The following is a 23,676-nucleotide window of genomic DNA, read 5'->3' on the forward strand; positions in this document are numbered from 1 at the left end:
TGGGGGATATTGTTGGTTTGGTTTTGTTTGAGACCCTCTTGTCTGCCATGTTAGCCTGGAACAACCCCCTCCTAAGTAGCTTGGCTAAAGATAACCTTAAACTTCTGACTCTGCTGTTTTCCACATCCCCAGGGCTAGGGTTACAGGTGTATGCTATCCCTCCTGGCAGTGCTAGACTGTGAGCAAGCACCTGGTTTTCAGTTTTTAATAAGTCATTTCTTACGTGCCTGAGGAATATATATTGGTCCTTGATTCTTTTCAAGTTGGAAAATAAGTGTGATGAATGCTTTTATATTGTATCCACATTTAGTTCCTATAAAATAAAATATTGAAGATATTTGCTAAATCTGGTTTTGTTTTATGAAACAGAATCTCACTATATTCCTGATAGACCTGATAGCTTTTATCATCATCATTATTATTATTATTATTACAGTTATTATTGAAAGAGAGACTTAGTTTACCACATGTGTGCAGGGGTCCAAGAAGGTCAAAGAGAATATCAGATGCCATGAAATAAGTTTTAGGTGGTTGTAGGTGTCCATGTGGATGCTGGGAACTGAACTCAGGTCTTCTGCAAGAGCAGTAAGTACTCTTAGCTACCAAGCCAGCTTTCACGAACCCTGCCTCCTGTCTTTTTGACACAGGACCTCTATATATACCCTTAGCTGACCTTGAACTCATTATGTAGACCAGGCTGGCCTCACAGAGATCCACTTGCCTCCACTTCTGGAGTACTGGGATCAAATGAACGCACTGCCATGCCTACCAGACCCTCTTTGTTATTTGTGTTTATCCTTTTGTTGATTCTTAAAATGTTCTTGTTACTCAACTGAAAGGTGGTTTTTGTATTTTCTTAATGTGTTTAGCATATTGACTAAAATTAATGTTAGAGTTTATTAGAATAGTGAATTGTTGAAGAGAGTGCTTCTGCTTTAATTTTACATCAGGTGTGATGAACTATCAAAGTGTCAAAGACTCCTAAAGTAATTGTGAACATGAGCCTATATTTTTTTATAATGAATCAGTAGGTTTTCTCAGATTCCCATATACTAGGCATGGTGGTACACGCCTTTAATCCCAGCAAAGGCACGCAGAGATATCTGAGTCCTGGTTTACAAAGTTGGTTCCAGTACAGCCAGGGTGACAAAATGAGAGTGTCTCTAAACAAACAAGCTAAACTGTGCTAAATTAAAATCATAAGACAAATTATAACTTAACGTTCAATGTCTTCTCATTGGCTGCATTTATGGTTTTGAGTGTGAAATGTCCCCCGTACACTCCTGCGTGAACATGTGATCTCCAGCTGGTGGTGCTGTTCTGTTAGGTCCAGGACCCTTCTCACCAGGAGGCCTGGTGCAACCTCAGAGGTTACAGGTCACATCTACTGTTGGCCTCAGCTGTTTCCTGATCCACAGAGCCCTATATTCCCATTGCCACAGAAGCTGATAACCTGGTCATGCCCCACCTTCTACGATAGACTGTAATCTCTGAACCAAGAGCCAAAATAAAGCCCTCTTCCCTTAAGTTGCTTTTGAAATCCATTTTGCCACAGTGTTATAATTAATACAGCTAGTTGCTATTTAATCCTTTGGACCCCTAGTCCTACTCCTTATTTGACAAGAAAAAAATTGTAGTATGTATGGATGTTTTGCCTTCATGTGTTGATGGCACACTGTGTGCATGCTGTACTGGAGGAGGCCAGAGAGAATATCATATCCCTGGGACTGGAGTTAAAGATGGTTATAAGATGCTCTTTGGATGCTGATACCCAAACCCAAGTCCTCTGTAAGATCAACCAGTGCTGTTAATTTATCTCTCCAGCACCAGTGCCCAATGGAGGAGTGGGGATTAAGGGCAATTTGAGTTAAGCTCTTTTATCTATGTGCATACAAATACAAAATAATTAACGTCATTTTATGTGTAAATTTTACCTATATGTGTATGTGTGCATCATAGTGTACAGTGTCCTTGGAGGCCAGAGAGAATATCATATCCCCTGGAACTGGTGAAGCAATTATACCATTAATGTGTGCTGGGACTGATTCCATATCCTCTGCAAGAGCTCTTAATCACTGAGCCAACTTCCCAGTCCTCGAGTCACTCTAAATTTTACAAGTAGTAATCCTGCAAATAATATTGCATTGAGCATCTGCTGAAAGATGTATTCATTAATTAAAAAATGAAGACAGGAGCTTTCTCATCACAAAGGGATTTCAGTGCTGTTAGCTGTGTCACACGACACAACCAAAGGTTTTATACAGTAAGCAGAACTACTGAATTAAAAGGTCAGGAAGCCCAAGTTTTTAGTATGTTTTATGATAATGAATCAGTTACATGTATTAACATAGATTAATTGATAACTAACCAGATGAAGTCATTTATGAAGCAACATATATTCACTAACTCACAAATGTATCACAAAACCAAAATTCTTCCCCAAAAACCTTCATTGTAAACAAAGATGCTGCTAATGTTTAACCTACGGTTCAAATCAGAAGTTTAAGAGTGACAAATTGAAATTCTTTTATACAACAGTTTGTAGATCCTAATTTTTCAGAAATATCTGGGGCTGGAGAGATGTCTCAGCGGTTAAGAGCACTGTGTGCTCTTCCAGAGGTCCTGAGTTCAATTCCCAGCAACCACATGGTGGCTCACAACCATCTGTAATGGGATTCGGTGCCCTCTCCGGGTGTGTCTGATAGTGAACTCGCATACATAAAATATATTAATTTTTAAAAAAAGAAATATAATCTGATTAAGACAGGGATAAAGGTTGAGGGAATGGCCAACCAATGACTGGCCCAACTTGAGACCCATCCTGTGGGAGGAAGCCAACCCCTGACACTGTTAATGATGATACTCTGCTATGCTTGCAGACAGGAGCCTAGCATAACTGTCTTCTGAGAGATTTCATCCAGCAGCTAATGAAAACAAATGCAGAGACCCATAGCCAAGCAAGGCAGAGCTTTGAGGAGTCCTGTGGAAGAGTTTAGGAAAGGATTGAGGGAGCCAGAGGGATCAAGGACACCACAAGACCTACAGAGTAAACCAACTTAGGCCAATGGAGGCTCACAGAGATTGGTCTTCCAACCAAACAGCATGCATGGGCTGCGCCTAGACCCTCTATACATATGTAACAGATGTGCAGTTTGATCTTCATTTGGGTCGCCTAACAATTAATGTGGAGCCTGTCTCCAACTCTGCTGCCTGCCCTTGGATCCCTTTACCCTGCTGGGCTGCTTTGTCTGGACTCGGTGGGAGAGGATGTACCTAGTCCTGCTGAGACCTGATGTGCCAGGGTGGGTTGGTACCCATGGGGGGACTCCCCATCTCTGAAGAAAAGGGAATGAAGGAATGAGAGAAGCAAGCTGGGATCAGGCTATAAAGTGAATAAATAAATAAGGAAAAATATTGTAAATAATTGGAAACTATATTTGAATATCCTTTTAGATGAAAATTGGTCACTTTTGCAAATACACATTTTGTATTCCAAAATTAAATTTATAAGCTGGGTTTCTTTTGCTGTGTACATATACACATATCTATACTACAAGCGTGTGTTTGTGTGTGTGTGTGTGTGTGTGTGTGTGTGTGTGTGTGTGTGTGTGTGTGTGTGTAACTGCCAAGTCTGGCATAACTATGTAAGGGTCAAGTGTTGATGGTTGTTATGGGCATAAGGCTTGTTTAATAGTGCACATATTTTCCCATCCCTCCTTTGATGAATGTCCTCTCTGAAAGGATAACTACCCCATAATCAGAGATAGCATGAGTCTGGGAGGTGAAGTGTGCCTAATGTCTCAGCAAAATGATAAATGCTGAGACTACTGAACAGCCTTGAAAACATAATTCAAAAATATAATTTCTCAACTATGCAAAAATATAAGAATACAGTATGAACTGTATAAGGAGCTTCACAGATGTAAAGGAACAGAGGCGGCTGCACTACTGAGTTAAAGGTCAGCCTGGGACAGAGGGAGTTCCAGGCCCAATCATGGTAGGAATGGTAATTTGAGGGCAGGCTATCTATCTTATTGTCTGTGCTTGCTGTCTCTTAAGAATCAAGGGGTTGGAGTCATAGGATGCATGGGATAACCAAAAGAGAATCTGGGGTAAAGACTAAAGTCATATGTAAATAAAAGACTGGGCTTTTGATCTACAAGAGATGAGCTATCTAGAGAGTTTTTTAAGAATGCAAAAAAAGCTGTCTAAAGCAGACAGCTGTTTGGAGATCTCCAGAGAAAGCAGAACATAGAAAGTGTTGGGGTTCAGGAATCACCACACAAACCATATGAACACTGATTTCAGTTAAGCAAGGATAGTTTATTGAACGCACACCCTAATACTGGTCAGACCAGAGACATAGCTCAGAATTATCTGAACTGTGACAGCTTATAAAGGAAAAAAACCACAAAAACCATGAGCTCATATGCAGATGCAGAAAGTGCTGTTGGGTGGTCAGCTCTGACTCAAGCCATTTTAAACATAACAGTTCATATTAGACTCTGATTTGTGAGTAAAGTTTTGTGGAACTTCTTAAGATTAGCAAACCCTCATACACAACATTCAGAACATACAGAATGAAACAGGGTATGTGGTCAGCATTTCCTTTCTCTGAGCCAAGTCACTTCTGTGTCAATAACTGGCATGCATGTTACAGGAACAATATGAAATAGCTGGCTGGCATGGAACAAAATGGCTACAGCTATTCTGGGTTGGGGAGGGTGTCAGATCACAACAAAGAGCAATCTGAGGCTGTCTGGAACAGAACATAGACTGTCAGCTTGTAATCCAGGATTTGACCTCCAGTTGTTTGTTTCATCACTCTCAAACACCCGTTCTCTCAGTGCCCCTCTTCAAGCAGAGGCTGGTCCTTGACAAATTATAACATAAATATAATTTAATATATTTACATATATATTTAATATATTTATATAAATATATTATAGATATTTGGTTTTTTCATCAATAATAAACCAAAAATCCATTTAACATAGAAAACAGTACATTAAAACATTCAGTGTAAGACAAGAGTGGTGGCACATGACTGTAGCCCCAGCACTTAGGAGGCAGATGCAGGCAGATCTCTTGTGAGTTGGAGGATAACATAGTCTACAAAATGAGTTCCAGATATGTAGATAGAGTTTAACATTGTGAAAGCCTATTACATTGTTCTGAAAAATTATCTTCCAAAACACAAATTAATATAAACATAATAGCAAACCTCTGGATTTGGGGCTCAGTAAGTTGTTAAATAACTAGAGTGCTAACGTTTTTGACATTGAATTATATATTTTAAGTATTAATTCCTCTAAGCCAAACTTTCAATTAACTCTTATAACCTTATGAATAAAGTGCCTTTCTCAAGCATTTTCTACAGAACTCTAATTGGCTGGTCTTGTGAATTTTGCTGATACACTATCTACACCAAAATCTTTATCATAAAAAGAACTTGAAATTTCTGAATCAGAGTCCAGCTCACCTAACCTACCTAAGTCCCAAGTGAAACTACATACCCTAGTTATCTATTCTTCAGCTGGGAAACTGACCAGATTCAAAGCAGAAACTCATGGGCTGAGACACACATATACAAAGGTCAAATGTCAATAGGCCTAATGTGGTTACCTATATTGAACTACTGGTTTTCTCCACTGACATACAGTCACCCTGCTCTTTTTCCACTGTACATGAGATGATAAGTAGCAGTTCTGGTCATGTGTAATAATTTGATAACCGCTGGTCCCTATCATGAAAGGAATATTAGTTTCCATTCTGCACTAAGTGGATTGTACATCTTTATGACTGGGATGTCACTGATACAAGAGATCTTATAATTGAAGACACAGGCTTTGTAAAAGTCACTGAGGTTCAGATAAACAAGTATCAGCCACTTATTATGGTTTGGACCATTACATAGCAGATGTGTACTGCAGAGAACACAGAATCACCATTAAGTCAAAGATGTAAAGGAATGTGAGGGTTGAGCTACTAATTGCCATTCGTTCTTCTGGACACTGTAGCATTCTACGTCCTTTAATATAGCTCCAGTAACGTGGTCTTGTCCACCCAAAATGTAAATGTAGCCATTCACATCTGTCACATCCATACCCTTCGGACAGAGCAAGTGGTCAGTCAGTTGATGCAAATTATTTGGGGCTGGCTTATATACCCATACACCTTTCCTGGGCTGAACAGTGGAACAGATGTCATGGTCTGGAAAAATAGAGACGGCTAAGGTGGAGAGGGCTCTAGTGTCTGCAAGGCAAGAGACAGGCAAGAACACTTTGTAAATTTCCCCAGAGTATGAGTCACAGCAGAGAAAGGGATGCTTGCAGTGTTCAAAGAAAACCATCATTCTCTTAACACACATCCCTAACCTATGGGGTAGATTTTCTTCTGCAGGGATGACAGTATTGCTGGTATCGTTGTTATTATTACTATTGTTATTGTTGCTGCTGTTACTGCTGCTGCTTGGCACCCGAACCAGAGCCTTGCGCAAACCATCATCCAAACGAAGCTGCAGGAGGGCCCCTTCGATAACGTCCAGGCAGTATTTCTTCACAATAGGCTTGGTCAGTAGCTCCTCTAGGTAGTCCTGATCTTCTGCAGGGAAGTGTGCCCAACGAATACACTTAAAGACTTCAGCAGCGCTAGGGCCCCGCTCTTTGGGAGCAGCCTCCAGCCACTGCACCGCCACGTGACACACAGTCTTCTCACTCTCTACATCCAGACTGTCCAGACGCAGGACGGCCAGCAGCTGGGCCAGGGTCAGATCAGCCAGCGTCTCCTCCCGAATGGAACCCATCCTGCTGAGCTGCTTGAAGTTGTGAGCTATGAAGGACTGGGCCTGAGAGCGCAGCTTGTGGTGGTCAAAGGCATCGGCAAACTTGAGGATGGCAGTGCAGTTGGTCAGGTCAAGTCGGCGAGCCAGGAAGGAAGCACAGGCTTCACGCACGTACTCCAGCTGGAGCATATCCAAGGCCGCGTACAGGCGCTGCACATTGGCCTCGCTTTCAGCGACACGCCGCCAGTGTAGCAGTAGTCCACCAAGACTCGGGACTCGCATCCACGCCGTGGATGGTCACGCTGGCCTGCTGGCTCTCGACATGCCCCTGTGAACATGCTCTTGAAGTAGGGGCAAGCCGCCGCCAGCACGTTGCGGTTGCACGAGAAGAGGCGCCCCGTGCCGGGCCCACTGCCAGGCGTCACCACCTCGATGGTCACATCGCACAGCAGACGCGCGTCGTAGAAAGACTTGAGCTGTGCCAGGAGGGCTGCAGAATGGGCCGTGTCCTTTAATTCCTCTGGGCCGGTGAAAAAGGCCGACACAGAGGGCTTGGAAATCCTCTTGGGCCGCCTCCCGCCGCGGGGACTGGCGAGGCGGCGAGAGCGCGGGGCGTCTTCCCGGGACTGCATGGTGGAGATGGCGGCGGGGCGCCGAGGGCGAGAACGGCTGCAGACGCCCGGCTTCTCCTCACGCCTCCCTCGCCGACGCCGACACAGCGGCGTCCCAGAACAGACTCAGCTCGCGGCCGCGATTACTCAGCTGGGCCTTCGCCGCGGTGCCGCCTCCCTTTATCGCGTAGCCGGCGGCCAGGGTCTTCACATCTGCGCGGGTGCCACAGCTCCACAAAAAGCGTGGCAGCAGGGTGAATTATCAGTTGCTTTTCGCGCCTCGAGGCATGACGGGAGTTTTCAGGTTCTAGAGAGGAAACCGAAAGACTGCAGCTGCTTTGCATTTTGGGAGTTGTAGTTCATCCAAAGTCGCGATCCGTTTTGGCTTTTCATTGTTTTCAGGCTATACTAACTAGATACTGCCAATTCTCTTGGGATTTATTAACGGTTTTAGAATTTATGGTTTGAAATCCTCATTAATATTTCTGTTCTAATACGTGTTTGTTTTTTCTTTTGTAAAACAGCAATAATAGTATTTGACAAGATCGATGATTAAAAGAGCTATATTGCCTTGGATACATAACAACGCTTAATAGTTTTGCTTTACAAAACGATAAATAGACATGCAATTACTAGAGCATAAAAGGCAAGAGAGTTTTAGGGTTTTTTCCCCAATATTTTATTGAAAATGAAGAAACACTGACTTAATATGAGTCTACAGAAAAACATCTTAAAGTTTCTTCAGAAATGTTTCTGTCTTGGTTGGTACATTGGGAAAGATTTTATTTTTACAATAGTTTTAGGCTCTTAGGAGAACTGAACAGGAAGTGTAGGAAACTCCCAACGTTCATGTCTCACAGTTTCACCCATTAATACCCCCTTTAATGCCCTGCATTAGTGTAAAATTTGTTAGAAATGATAAATGATTACCAATGTATCAATATTAATATAGTTTATAAAGGAGTTCACTCTTTGTGATGAAAAAAGCTGCAGGAACTTGAAGCTTCCAAAAGGTGTCCTCTGACTCCACATATGTCTTGAGCTAGGTATCTTGCACACAAAACTAAATATTTTTTTTAAAATAGAAACTGCCAAACTAAAAAGGAACCCTATAGATTCCAGCATTTTTGTTTTCCTATAGGCTCACAATTTCAATTTTGTGTGCTTCAACTTTTGTTAATGACCCTTGCATACAAGCTCAGTTCCCAGAAGGTAGAGGGAGGAGCACCTCACATTAGAAATCAGCCTACAGACTATCTATTCAAAAAGTTCCAAGACAGCCTAAGCTACAAAGAAAGAGCTTTAATTCAAGTGTTGTATTTGAGGCAGAGTCTTACTCTGTATCATAGGCTGGCTGTGAAATTGTGCTATCTTTGTGCTTAGACCACTAAGGACAACCCGATGACATCAGCAGCAGTAAATAGTTTATTTTTATTGTCATTTGATAGAAGGCAAACTGTCAGGAGCCATCTAAAAGAGGCTAATGCTATTAGGGAAGTTTCATGGAGGTGGTCCACCTTTTTGTATGGCCTAAAATGGGACAAAGTCCCAAAAGACTTCATCTCAGGATTGCTTCTTGCAGCTGATATGCCTTTCTGACACTCTTATAGAGTCTAAGGACTCCTGGGTATTACCCATCCTATTGTGAAAATTTCCTGCAGATCAATATAAAGATGAACTTTCATGAATTAATACTGTTTAGATGATCTATAGAATTCCTGATTTGATTAAAAGAATTTTAGGAAGAAAGTTTTAAGATATGGTTATAGCTGTTTTGCCAGAAAGATAAAATAAATTTAGAATCAAGGATAGAATGTCCCCCACTCCTCATAGAATAGTAAATGAAGGCTGCATAATAAGGAATACAATGAGCTTTCATAATTGCACTAAAAAATTGAAATAGGCTTGTGACAAATTTGTGACCAAGGAAAAACATTCATTCCAGGTCAGGTCCAAGGATGAAGCCACAGGTGTGCACCATGATAAAGCAAGGCCATGTGAAACTGTTGCTTTGAACTTATAATGAGCTTACAAAAAGATACACTGCTTTGAACTTAATATCAGCATACTTTTGTAACCCCCTTGTTGTGTATGATTTTATCTATGAAGTAATTTCCTAAAGAAATTTGTCTGTGAAGATATAAAAAGGCTAGCGAGAAGGAATAATGTAGTGGTTTCTGGGACTCTGCTCCATCCATTCATCCATCCACCCATCCATATAGATGTATGTGTGGTATTTGAGGCTAAGCCTCATTCACCAAATGTATATATGTATATGTCCATTTGTCTATATGTACATGTGTAGGTATATGTGTATGTATATGGGCATGCATGGATACTTGTAGACCTGATAAGACAGGTAGTTGGCCCAACCAGAAAGTGTCTATATATGGATGTATGTGTCTGTGCACATTGTCTGTGTAAATGAATTTCTTCCTTTCTTTCTTTTTCTTTTCTCTCTGGTTTAAAAAGAGTTAATGAGAGATGGAGAGATGGGTCAGTGGTTAAGAGCACTGATTGCTCTTCCAGAGATCCTGAGTTCAAATCCCAGCAACCACATGGTAGCTTACAACTAAGCCACAGATTTTGAAGACTCAGAAAATCTTCCCAAATAACCTCATTCTTCCTAGAGTTCCTTAGGTATTGATCTAGTTCTTACCCTAGCAGAAAGCAGGTAGTTCAAAGCAGCCATATATACCTGAAATAAACAAACTATTACTAAACATTTCTGTCTTCTACATAATGAAATCCTAGTTCCCCAGTGTGTCAATGATAAGAGGTTTTGGAGACCGCAGCCAGTGGGCTGTGAAGCATTCAGCAATTACAATGTTGGTTCTACTCAGGGTTTCTATGATGAGACAAAATACCATACCAAAAAGCAAGTTGGGAAAGAAAGGATTTATTCAGCTTACACTTTCACATCACTGTTCACCATTGAAGGAGATCAGAATAGGAACTCAAATAGGGCATGAACTTGGAGGCAGGAGCTGATACAAAGACCATGAAGGAGTGCAGCTTACTGGGTTGCTCTCCAGGACTTGCAGAACCTGCTTTCTTATAGAACCCAGGACCACCAGCCTACAGATGCCCCACCCACAATGGGCTGAGCCCTCCTCCATCAATCATTAATTTAAAAATGCCTTAAAGCTAGATCTTATGGAGGTATTTTCTCAATTGAGGTTCTCTCCTTTCAGGTAGTTTGTGTCAAGCTAGAGTTAGCTTGTGTCAAGCTGACATAAGACTAGCGAGCACAGATGTCCACATGAGAATTGCCTCTTGAGTATGCTCAGTTGAATCACATAAACATTCCTTATGATACTGTGCTAATATGAAGGTTATGAGAATGGTTTATCGGACAAGATAATGCTGGTGCACGGTTCCATTGGGGAAAACTCCTGGCTAGTATACCCCAGGAATTGCAAATTCAAAGCCAAATCTGCTGTGAAGTCCTTCAGTTGTGTTAGCCCAGGAGGGTGACTGTATTGGTTGTCCCAGAAGGTCTCAGAGAGCATCAGACAGTGAATAGTGTTGATAGGAGGAATGGGTTAATCTATCAATGGCACCAGAAACTCATCTGGAAGCCAGAGACACAAATTCCTCTTACTAATAGGTATCAGTACTACGTCTTGACATGCAGTGTCTTAGGAACAGCAATTCGATCCTAGGGACCACAGTCTAGTTTCAGTTCTCAAACTCTTTGGATGTGACAGCACATGTAGTTGATCTTCCATATGTTTGACTTTGGGGTTAATATTTTGAACATTTTAACATAATTTTTTCTGTTTTGTTCACAGACAAAACTTCTTATGTTCATACTTTTTGTAAATATATTCTCCTTATACAACAATACTATCCTTTACATCAAACCATGTTTATATTCATTTTGTCAAAACAAATACTTTGCTCAAAATAACATGGCATGTTTTCAACACAGTTTGCAGGTTACACAAAAAATGGTTTCACTCATGTTCAGATAAAGCCTCAAACTTGTAGCAATCCACCTGCCAGAGCCTCCTAAGGGCTGAGATTATAGGCATACACCACATCTAGCTAAATGTTTGGTTTTTATGCTAGGAAATTTTTCAAATTTGGCTATAGCATCCCAAGATTAGACAATCAGTGTATACATCTTTTAAAATATATATACTGCTGTCAGAGCTACACAGAGAAACCTTGTGTCAAAAACCATATATAATATATATAGATACATACATATACATATAACAATATATATACATACACTGTTGTGCTCAGTTTACAAGCACTTGGTTAAATTTTTTGCATGTTAATCATGAGAGATACTGGTATGCAGACTATTATTTGCGCCTCTTCTGCATAGATTTCACATTCAGGTAGTACTGGCCTCTCACAAAATTCATTGGAAAATGATTGCATTTCTTCTAAAAGCAATCGTAATTGGTGTTGGCTCTTCTTTAAATGGTGAGCAAAATTGTACAGTGAACCCATCTGTTTTAATTTTTATCATTCTGTGTGTGTGTGTGTGTGTGTGTGTGTGTGTGTGTGTGTGTGTGTGTGTGTTTGATTTGGGGGTGAGCTGTATCTCTGCCACAGTACTCTTGTAAAAGCTAGAAAACAATTCTGGGGAGTCTCCTCCCCTACTTTTACATCAGATGCCAGGATAGAAGTCAAGTCAGGCTCTATGGTACAAGCACCTTTGCCCACTGAACATCTTACTAGCCAGGTATAATTACTGATCTTATTGTATTTTAAGCTGTTTTTGTATAATTTTAGAAAGCAAAAACATTTCTATATCACTTAGTTCATGCTAAACTTTCGTATTATATGCACTATTGTATATAAGGAAACTAAGTTATCTGTTTTATTGGGGTTGCATTATTTCTTTAAATGTAAAGCCCTGCTATGTAGCCAGACTGGCCTCAAATTTCTGGTCCTCCCATCTGCCCCTGTAGCAATCCTAAGCAGAATTACCAGCATGTGCTTGGGTCTGGCTGGAAACTAAGATGGCAGACAATTAATTTAGTTAATATTTGCTTATTTACTACAGCTCTAGAGAACAATTCTTCTTTATGAATTTCTTCCAACAATATGAATATGTAACTTTGAAGACAAGAGTGGGAAGTTGTGACTTGAAGTAAGGTTAAGGGCTGGAGTGGAGACGATTAATCTCAACTGTTTATTTGATAAGATCTAAAGTCAACTGGGAGATAGGACTTTGGACATGTCCATGGGGAATGTTTGCAATTAGGTCAGTTGAGATGGAAAGACCTACCACTCACTCACTATGGGTGGCACTGATTCCTGGGATGGCCCATTAAAGGGAGAAAGTGACCTGAGCACAGGAAATCAGCCTTCTCCCAGTTCTGCAACTGAGGCCTAGTGCTGAGTGCCTTTGCTGTCAGTACAAACTGGATCGTTTTGTAACTGTAAGCCAACACACACACTTTTCCTCAAATTTTGCTTTTCAGTTATTTTATAACAAAGCAGGCTTTCGTTTTTTGAGAACATGTTCTATGATTGCAACAGGATTCCACACCACCTTTCCTCAGACTTCACTGCTGCTTTGAAACATTCCCATTAAAAAAAAAAAATAGGGCCTGTGCCCAGAGCTGACCCTGTGACACAGTTCTCTGTACCTAGATCCTATGGGTAGAGAGCTGGATTCTCAGAAGTGAGGACAATCCTGAGAGCAGTGTGAGACCCCCACTTCTGCTCACATCCCTGGTCCAAGAGGAACCTGCATGGAGACCTCTGGACACAGGAACCAAGGACCAGACTGGAACAGGATTCTTCCAATTTCCACCTGTGCCCAGAGCTGACCCTGTGACACAGCTCTCTACCCAGATCCCGCTGGGAGAAAGGTGGTCTCCAGGAATGCTGATATACATGCTTACAGGAGGTTCAAGCCACTGTCAAAGAAAGCAAGACCAGCTAACACCAGAGATAAGCAGATGGTGAGAGGGAAGGGCAGGAACCTAAGCAACAGAAACCAAAGCCACATGGCATCATCAGAACTCAGTTCCCCATCTCAGCAAGCCCTGGTTACCCCAAACACACAAGAAAAGCAAGATTCTGATTTAAAAATCACAACTCATGATGATGTTACAGGACTTTAACAAGGATAAACAACTCCCTTAAAGAATTACAGGAAAACACAACCAAACAGGTGAAGGAATTGAACAAAATCACCTGGGATCTAAAAATGGAAGTGGAAACAATAAAGAAAGCACAAAGGGAGATAACACTAGAGATAGAAAACCTAGGGAAGTGATCAGGAGTCATAGATGCAAGCATTACCAACAGAATATGAGAGATAGAAGAGAGGGTCTCAGAGGCAGAAGATAACATAGAAAACATTGAAACAACTGTCAAAGAAAACGCAAAATGAAAAAAAGCTCCTAACCCAAAACATCCAGGAAATCCAGGACACAACGAGAAGATCAAACCTAAGAATAATAGGTATAGAAGACAGCGAAGATGCCCAACTTTAAGGTCCAGTAAATATCTTCAAGAAAATTATAGAAGAAAACTTCCCTAACCTAAAGAAAGAGATGCCCATAAAAATACATGAAACCTAAAGAACTCCAAAGAGATTGGACCAGAAAAGAAATTCTTCCCGTCATATACTAGTCAAAATACCAAATCCACAAAACAAAGAAAGAATATTAAAAAAACAGTAAGAGAAAAAGATCAAGTAACAGAATTACAACAGACTTCTCACCAGAGACTATGAAAGCCTGGAGATCCTGGGCAGATGAACACAATGCCAGCCATAAATATGAACATAAGTGCCAGAACATAAATGCCAGCCCAGGCTACTATATCCAGCAAAACTCTCAGTTAACATAAATGGAGGAACCAAGGTATTCCATGACAAAACCAAATGTACACAATATCTTTCCACAAATCCAGTGCTACAAAGAATAATAGAATATAGTTTCCTCCAATACAAGGAGGAAACTATACCCTAGAAAAAGTAAGAAAGTAATCTAATTTTAACTAACCCAAAAGAAGATAGCCACACAAATATTATTCCACCTCTAATAACAGAAATAACAGGAAACAACAATCATTGGTTCCTAATGTCTCTCAACATCAATGGCCTCAATTCCCCAATAAAAAGACATAGACTAACAGAGTGGATACATAAAGAAGACTCAGCATTTTGCTGCATACGAGAAACACACCTCAGTATCAAAGTCAGAACTACCTCAGAGTAAATGGCTGGAACAAAATTTTCCGAGTAAATGGTCCCAAGAAACAAGCTGGAGTAGCCATTCTAATATCAAATACAATCAACTTTCAAGCAAAAGTTATCAAAAAAGATAAGGAAGGACACTTCAAATTTATAAAAGGAAAAATCCACCAAGATAAACTCTCAATTCTAAATATCTATGCTCCAAATTCAAGGGTACCTACATTCATAAAAGAACCCTTTCTTTTTTCTTTTTTTTTTTTCTTTTTTTTTGGTTCTTTTTTATTTCCGGAGCTGGGGACTGAACCCAGGGCCTTGCGCTTCCTAGGCAAGCGCTCTACCACTGAGCTAAATCCCCAACCCCCAAAAGAACCCTTTCTAAAGTGCAAAGCACACATTGCATCTCACATAATATAGTGGGAGACTTCAATACCCCACTCTAATCAATGGACAGATCATGGAAACAGAAACTAAACAGAGACATAGAGAAATTAACAGAAGTTATGAACCAAATGAATTTAACAGATATCTATAGAATATTTCATCCAAAAACAAAAGAATATACCTTCTTCTCAGCACCTCATTGTACCTTCTCAAAAATTGACCAATTTCCCTTATGAATATCCATCCAAAAATACTCAATGAAATTCTTGCAAACTGAATCCAAGAACACATCAAAATGATCATCCATCATGGTCAAGGCGGCTTCATTCCAGGGATGTAGGGATGGTTCAATATATGGAAATCCATCAACATAATCCACTATGTAAACAGGCCCAAAGGAAAAAAAAACTACATGATCATCTTATTAGATGCTGAGAAAGCATTTGTCAAAATTCAACACCCCTTCATGTTAAAAGTCTTGGAAAGATCAGGAATTCAAGACCCATAAACATTTGAAATATAAATAAATATATATCCAATAAAAAAAAAGAAAAAATAGATCTATGTATTAAAGTGGATACCACTCTTATGTCACAAAAACCCAGAGAGTGAGCTAATTGCAATTAATTTCTTCTAAATAAGGTCATGGGACTGTTTTTCTGACTGGTATTGCAACCTTTGTTAGAAGAAAGCATTCAGATCTGCAGAGGATGGGATAATGAGACACATAGCGCAGGCTGTACCACAGAACTGCCATGCTCCCTGACTCAATTTTACCACACCAAAGCCTTCAGAGGAGATGACGCAACATTATTTACAAATGAAATTACCTCAAACTACCAACCGCTTAATTAAATTTTGAGCCAGGTATGGTGGTGCACACCATTAATCCCAGTACTTGGGAGGCAGAGGCAGGCAGCTCTCTGTGAGTTTGAGGCTAGCCTGTACTATGTAATGACTTCCAGGCCAGCCACAGAGTGATCTTGTCTCAAAAATAATGAACAAATTGCGTGCGCACGCGCACACACACACACACACACACACACACGCACCCACACACAACATCACAGATACACATACATGAAAATTAGACAAATATTTAAAAACTAAATTCATGGCTGCTTGGGTGACCCAAATAAACCTTGCTTTGTTGATCTAATATTGTGTTTTCCACACTGACTAATCCAGTCTAATGAAACGATTCTCAGTTCTAGTCCCTGCAATGTAAGGGTGTGGGAGGCAGGCAGGCATGGGGGCATAGGCTATGTTGGACCTTTTCAGAGAAAAGCTCAATTTTGTTAGCTAACCATGAAGGTTAAGTAATGGGTAAGAGGAGGAGAAAATCAGAAGCTGGATAAAAGTTCTTCAGATGCCTCGTTTCATAGTCATTGCCTTTCAAAATGTCCCTGACAACTTGGTCAGCAATGCCATAGAAGCTGCAGCTGCCTGTGGGAAGGTTGGGAAAACTACAAGAGAATGTGGACATGGTAGGAGTGTGGCCGTGCAACTCACCACTGTGCTTCGTCTTCCTTTGCACTTACTGGTTTAGAGAGATTTGATCTCAATTCTCTGCCATGTTAAAAGATAAAACCTCTTTGTGTCCCTCCATGGTGTGAGAAATGTGATTTATAATGGCACTGTTAGTTCAAAATTTAAAACACCGTTTGCTCTTCTGGGAGAATGAGTACGTCAGAATTGAATTGTAGCCTTAGAGGCTGGTGGGTTGCTATGGCAACCTAAACCACAAAAGGGGGGTGGGGATGGATATAATTATTTTTCTTTAGCTCCGGAGAACTCTGTGAATGACAAGAGCTTTAAATGCAGGTGTTTGACCTATAAATCCAAACAAATGTTGCACATTCATTTGTTCCTTCTTTTATGAGCACTCACTCTGCCCTTAGCACCATCTAGGCCAGTGCTTCTCAGCCTTCCTGATGCTGTAACCCTTTAATACCATTCCTCATGTTGTGCTGACCCCCAGCCATAAAATTATCATTTTTTTGCTACTTCATGACTGTGATTTTGCAACTGTTATGAATCGAGGGCCACAGGTTGAGACCCACTGATCTAGGGACTGATGAAAAAGACAGATGTGGTCGCTGCCCCAAGGGAACATGTAGCAGAGGGGACAGATAAACAAAAAGAGACAGAGATGGGCTACTTTAGTTGAGTACACATAGTCACATGTGTGTCATGCAGCCTTCCCTCAAAGGTACAGAACCTTTAATAATGTAAAAGCATCTTTTAATATTAATCTAGACTTGCAGAAATCACCAACATTTTGAGAAACTTGGTATGAATGATCCTGCTATGATCTACATGGGGTTCACCATGTATATACATGTGAGTGCAGGTGGAGGTCAAGAGTTGACATCGGGTATCTTAGTTACTTTTCTGCCTTGTTTTTCTTTTTAATACAGCATATCTCAATGAGCCTAGAGCTCACGGATCAGTGACACTGGCTGACCAGCAAGCCCCAGGAGGATTACAGATGCATCTGCTGCTGTGTTCAGCTTTTGACATTGATGTTGGGGATCTGAACTCTGGCCTTCATGCTTGTGTAGGAATCTCCATAGCTGCTGGCTTTCTATGTACCCGAAATTGGCCTTGAACTCCCAACCCTGTTGTGACTATCTCCTAAGTTTGAGAGTACAGGTGAGAGTACAGGTGCGCATCTCTCTTTTTTAAATTTATTTATTGTATTTTATGTATGTGGTCACTGTCTTCAGACACACCAGTAAAGGGCATTGGATCCCATCACAGGTGGTTGTGAGCCACCATGTGGTTGCTGAGAATTGAACTCAGGACCTCTGGAAGAGCAGTCAGTGCTCTTAACCACGAGCCATCTTTCCTGCCCCCAAGTGAGCATCTCTAGGCCTGGTTCCAAGTTATTTTCAACAGAAAGCCTTACATCTAGTGCTGGGCCCATAGCTCGTGGTAAAATATCTGCCTAGCATGCATAAGGCCATGCATTTGGTGTAGCAACTATCCCATAAAACAAGAAGAAGAAGAAGAAGGAGGAGGAGGAGGAGGAGGAGGAGGAGGAGGAGGGAGAGGGGGAGGAGGAGGAGGAGGGAGAGGGGGAGGGAGAGGGGGAGGGGGAGGAGGTCTCATGCTGCCCATTCCACGCCCTTATATCACAACATGAGGTAACAAAGTACTTTGGACATTGTGGATGTCAACAGATCCTGAAGCTGGCTTCATTGTGGTATTACTGTTGTTATATTTTGTTTTATTACTATTGTGTGAGAGGCTGTGGGCACAGTGATTGCGAGTTCAATTTTCAGGAGTTGGCTCTTTCCTTCCCTCTTGGATTCCCAGGATAGAATTCACGTTAGATTTACATGCAGGTGGTTTTAGCTGCTGAGCCATTTTGCTGGCTGTCATGGTGTTTTAGAAGTCACTTTTCTGTCCACTCATTTCTCCCAAAAAAAATATGGAGATTTGGACTAGCAGTTCAATTATAATTGTCTGTAGTAATAACTATTTGACATTTAAAACTATAAAGATTTTGTTATGCAGATCTAAGAAGGGCTGTGAGACCTGTGTTAGGAGTTGGGGTAAACCATCTATCTGTCAGCCTCTTCTTCCCTCTGGCAGTTGCAAACCTTGGGGATATGGCACATGTGTGAGGGGTAAGCCAGTGCTTTCTGGAGGTGAAAGTGAGGGACTGGTACACTGGGTAAGGATTGGAGGGGACTCTGGCTCTCACAACACTCCATCTCTGCTCTGTCTGCTGTTTACCATGAGGAAAGCATTGTCTCATCTCAGTTCCCTGTTACCAAGCACTTGTCCAAATCAAAACTTCTTTACAAGGTACCATCAGTGATGCTCCATCGATCAAGCTAAAATTCATGTGATGTGACTAAGTGGGATACCCCTTGAGAGTGAGGCAGGAAGCTGCTGCTCTCTGGGGAATCTCAGAATCTTTCATAATTGTCCCCTTCCTAGGTCAGGAGGTTTATCTGCAATTCTCATCCTCCATTGCTTAAGGAAGCTTTGCTCCGGAAGCAGTAATTTCCTCGGTGCAGGAGCATTGCTTAAGGGATCTCCTTCCCCTAAGGAAGCCTTTAGAAAGTAACCTGAGGGTGGTGGGGACAGGCTTGCCACAACTGCAGTAAATTCGAGGCCAAAAGAGTGTGAGGTGGGACACCAGGTGCATCGAGTAATTCCCCCAAATCTAATCTGACTCCTGCATGGCCAGACTCACTGGCACTGTCCACTTAGTCAGCTGGGACAGAGGACACTGCGAAGTCCCCTGTCTATCAGCCCCTTCTCTCTGGCAGTAGCAAACCTTGGGATTATGGCATAGGTGTGAGGTAGGTAAACTGATAGCTTTCTGGAGGTGAAAGTGAGGGACTGGGACATTGTTTAAGAATTTAGGGAAGGGACTCTGGCTCTCATGTTTCAGTTTCCCAAAGAAGCTGGCAAGGATCCTCGGGAGAGCCATAGACAATGGGTTGTTAGTCAACAGTGGCCCTGACATTTGGCCTAGAGCTAGGAGGAGCCGCAGAGTTGAGTCAGTTCCTGGGACATCTGGCTGAGAGAGATAACAAGCCCTGAATTAGAACGGTCCCTGGAATTCTTCAAGGCCTCACCAAAAATGAAACAACATAGAAGCCAATTAAAATTGTATGCTATCACTGCTGCAGTCCTAGCCAATCACGTTAGGGTTGCCTAACCCTTTCAGAAAATTCCCCCAGTCCTGCGCAAAAGGGGCCTGTAGGCTCCGCTCTGGGTTGCTATTTTGATGAATGGGTGATCCACCTCATGCTGGTGGTTTCTGCAGAATAAATGCTCTTGCCTTTGCATACTGAGTCTGGGGTCTTCCTTCATCGATTTTCAAACCCTAACACAGTGGTGTGTATTGCCTGTCCCACTATACAAGAAAGTGTTCATATTAAAATTGCTTATCATCTATTTAGAACTAGAGTCCCTTAGTCAGGCACACAGTTACTCATCTAGTGACAAAATTCCCCAGTTAATAGTTTGAATCCAAAGGAATATTCCTGATTAAGGTATGGAGGTTCCAAAAGAGCTAAACTTCATAGAGTCAGAGAAAACATGTCTCAGATAGAGAGGAATTTTAATCCAGTTACATGACTTCTCTGGCAAGGGATCATAACCAAGGATATGACCGGACTGGAATGCAAACACACTGCAAGCCTTTAGTCCCTCTGGCCGGAATACAGACACCCCTTTAATCCCAAACAATAATGTCTGATTGAGGGGCAGATAAAATGACAAATCAGAGAGAGATTTGACAGAATGAGTCAGAGATAGGATATGTTCAACTCTCAGGAGCACACGGAATCTACTTAAAAAGCAATGAGGGAGAGAGTTCAGTTCAATGCAGTGCAGTTCAATGCAGTTCAGTTGAATGCAGTTGAGCTCTGTTCAGTGCAGAGCAGAGCAGAGTAGTTCAGTTCAGAGCAGTTCAGTTTGCTGAGTACAGAGGCAGTCTTTTCAAGCAGAACAATTCAGTCGGAAGCCAAGAGAAGCCAGTTTGAATCAGTCAGCATGGAGAGAAGTTTAAGCCAGAACAGCTGAGTTGAACCAGTTAGAGTTCAGAAAGAGCTAGAAAGGGTGAATTTATTCAGCAGTAAGTCTCAGAGGCTGAAACATTCTAGGCCTACATTAGCAGACCGAGGCTAGAAGCTGAAGCCTTCAAGGACTATGCTTGCAAATTAGATTAGGTTGTATGGAGGCTAGATGTTTCCAGGCCTAGGCTTGGGATAGTTAGAAACACTCTGGGTTCAGCCCAAGCCATGCATTCATAAAGCTTAGGTACAGCTATCATCTCATCCTTCATCTGAGGGAAAAAAAGTGACATTTACATTTACACTCAGATGTGGAGGGAATGAAGCACACAACATGCCCTTGTTAGCAAATGTGGTGACATCATTAAGATCTCCCTTAGGATGCTGGTCTTGAACTCACAACGTAACTAAGAATAATCTTGAACTTCTGACCCTCTTACCTCTAACTCCCAAGTGCTGGGATTACAGGCATGCACCACTATGCCTTGTATATGTGGTAGTGGGGATCAAATCCAGGGTTTCATGAGGCAATGCAAATGGGTTATATCTTCAGTCCCATAACAGTCCTTTTAAAGGGGAAAAAATTCACTTCCTTTCCTCTCTTTTTAAGCTGAAAGAGAGATTAAGACTCCCAAGAACATGATTTGTCAATGAAAATGCAAAAACCTGAGCCCACAAACAATCTCATTGCAAAGAACTGTTCTTCAAATCTCCAACTGCTCATTCTGGACTAAATGCAGAGAAAAGGGGCTCCCTCATATTTTAGGGGTCCTTTGGTACAGAATGTTGGTCTCTGTCTTAATAACAGCATTCAGGAAAGGAACTTGGTCCTTCTTTTCTCAGAGTACCTCATTTCAAAATATATAGTTAGGTCCAGGTCACTTTCAGCTCTCAGATCTGCTCCTGTCTCATTAAGTTCACAACAACTTAATCCACTGAGAAGGACATCCATTGGTCAATAACAGAGTTTTAGTTACTTTCCCATTGTGATAAAGCACTATGACCAGAAGCAACTCAAAGAAGAACGAGTTCATTTGGGCTTATGGTTCCAGTGGGACAAGGGCTAAGAAGCATGGTAGCAAGTAAGCCTGCTGGTTAGAACAAAAGGCCAGGAGCTCACAAGGCCGAGAGCTCACAACTTCAATGGCACGAATGAAGCAGAGACCAAACTGTGAGAGATGAGGTTGTAGACTCTCAAAGTGCCCTTCCCCCACCCCCGTGACATACTTCTTCCAGCAAGGCCACACTTTCTTTTTTTCTTTTTTTTTTTAACAGAAGCATTAATTATTTTATTTGTCCCACCACTGTTCCCTACAGTTATTTATTTCCTTTGCATAAAATGGCCCACAGACATATCTTTTCAGTAAGTAACCAATCATTTCCATGCGTGTATATTTAAGCATATCTTGTTCCACTTTAGGTATAGTTTATTCATGTAGCTTTGGACCCAGATTTTATCACCTGTCTGTCACACGCACATTCTCTACTTTCCTGTCAAGTCATTTGAAGAGATGTTATGCTGCCAGCACAGGAGTGACTAACTTAACTGGATTATATCCACCGAGGGCAGCTGCAGAATTCATATTTTTTTTTTAAAAAAATGACTGACAGCTTCTAGAAAATAAAAGTAGACATCAAAACCTACCCAAACACCATCACCAAAGTGGGGAAGGACCAAGTATTCAAATGCTGGTGTTTATGGGAGATATTAATCATTCAAAGCACAATCAACATCCCTTCTATCTGTATTATTAGTTTGTACACTGTCAATACATTCAGGAGAGGGTCACTAATAAAATGAAACTGTCAAGTCTCTACTTAAAAATTTTCAAGGAGGGGCTGGAGAGATGGCTCAGTGACGAAGGGCGCTTGCTGTTCTCGCAGAGCACCTGGGTTTGTTTCCCTGTGCCCGCATGGCAGCTCACTACACCCATAGCTCCTGTTCCAGAGGACACAGCACCTTCTTCTAGCCTTCCAGGGCACTAAACAAAGACATGGTGCACATATATACATGCAAGCAAAATGTTCACATACAGAAACAAGTTTTATACACTTTAATTAAATTTTAATTGTATCATTCCTCTCTTCCCTTTCCTCCCTTCAACTCCTCCTCCCATCCATGTTCCCTACTCTCAAACTGAAGAAGCTTCTTCCCCATCTTTATTGTTTTACACACACACACACACACACACACACACACACACACACACACACACAACCTGCTGAGTCTGTTTGTAGATGGCTTCTGGGCCACTACATATCCACTTTATATTGGATAACCAATCAATTAAGGGGCTAATTTCTGGGAAATGCTAACTCTCCCTCTCCTGGCAGTTATCAGTTGTCTGTAGTTCCTTGTCCAAGAATGAGATCCCATGAGATGTCCCCCCCTTCTATGCTAGCATTGCCTACTGACATCGCCATTGTTCAGATCTTGTTTGTGCAGCCATTTCTAGGAGACAGACTTTTCAATATTCTGGCTCTTAAGTCTTCCTGCCTTCTCTTCTGGGTACTCCCTGAGCCACAGACGCAGGAGCTGAGATGTAGATGTAGCCATCGTGGCTGGGGTCCTGTGATCCATTAAGTTCTGCAGTGTCCAGCTGTGATTTTCTGTGACAGTCCCTGTGCCCCCTCCCAATCTTAATGAGAATCAAGGAACACATGCCTGTAATCCTAGCACTTGAGAGACAAAGGCAGGAAGATCAGAGTTCAAAGCCAGCCTGGGCCACAGGACAAGACTCTGCCTCAAAAATACAAATAGACAAACAAAAACCTTTTGAAAACCCTCATACTGTATGGGAAAAAAATTCAAACTCCTTAGTAGTATAAAAGCTTTCAAAATTTAATGCCAACCAAGTTTTCTTGTTTGGTCCCAAGTTGAAAGATATTCCAAGATAATCCTCCTTTCCAGGATCAAGTTACATCAAAATATATGATCTATATATTTTGTCTCATTGTAGGACACTTTCCCTAGAGAGACATGTGCAAACATCTACTCAACCCAGAAAGGAAACTGATGACCAAACTAATGATACCACTAACCTCCAATTTAATGAACTTAAGGAGTGTATTGGTGGCTACTTACAGAATCACGGATAACTCAAGGCAACCTCTGTATGGTTGACAACTCACAAAAACTGGATTTGCAGGCATTCTGACGTGTCAGAGTCTCCTCAGTGGAAT

At 41.5% G+C, this 23,676-nt stretch overlaps 1 protein-coding gene across 1 annotated transcript; it reads right to left on the reverse strand.

Moving 5' to 3' along the window:
• Positions 1–5,950: 5,950 nt before the first annotated feature.
• On the reverse strand, positions 5,951–7,588 carry LOC116913489 (kelch repeat and BTB domain-containing protein 7-like). The gene is given in 4 exon segments (XM_032917689.1): positions 5,951–7,012; positions 7,015–7,058; positions 7,061–7,107; positions 7,109–7,588. Coding segments are annotated over 4 exon segments (1,461 nt in total). The 5' UTR covers positions 7,417–7,588.
• Positions 7,589–23,676: the final 16,088 nt, after the last annotated feature.

The sequence above is a fragment of the Rattus rattus genome, chromosome 12 (assembly GCF_011064425.1).
Source record: "Rattus rattus isolate New Zealand chromosome 12, Rrattus_CSIRO_v1, whole genome shotgun sequence".
Lineage (NCBI taxonomy): Eukaryota > Metazoa > Chordata > Mammalia > Rodentia > Muridae > Rattus > Rattus rattus.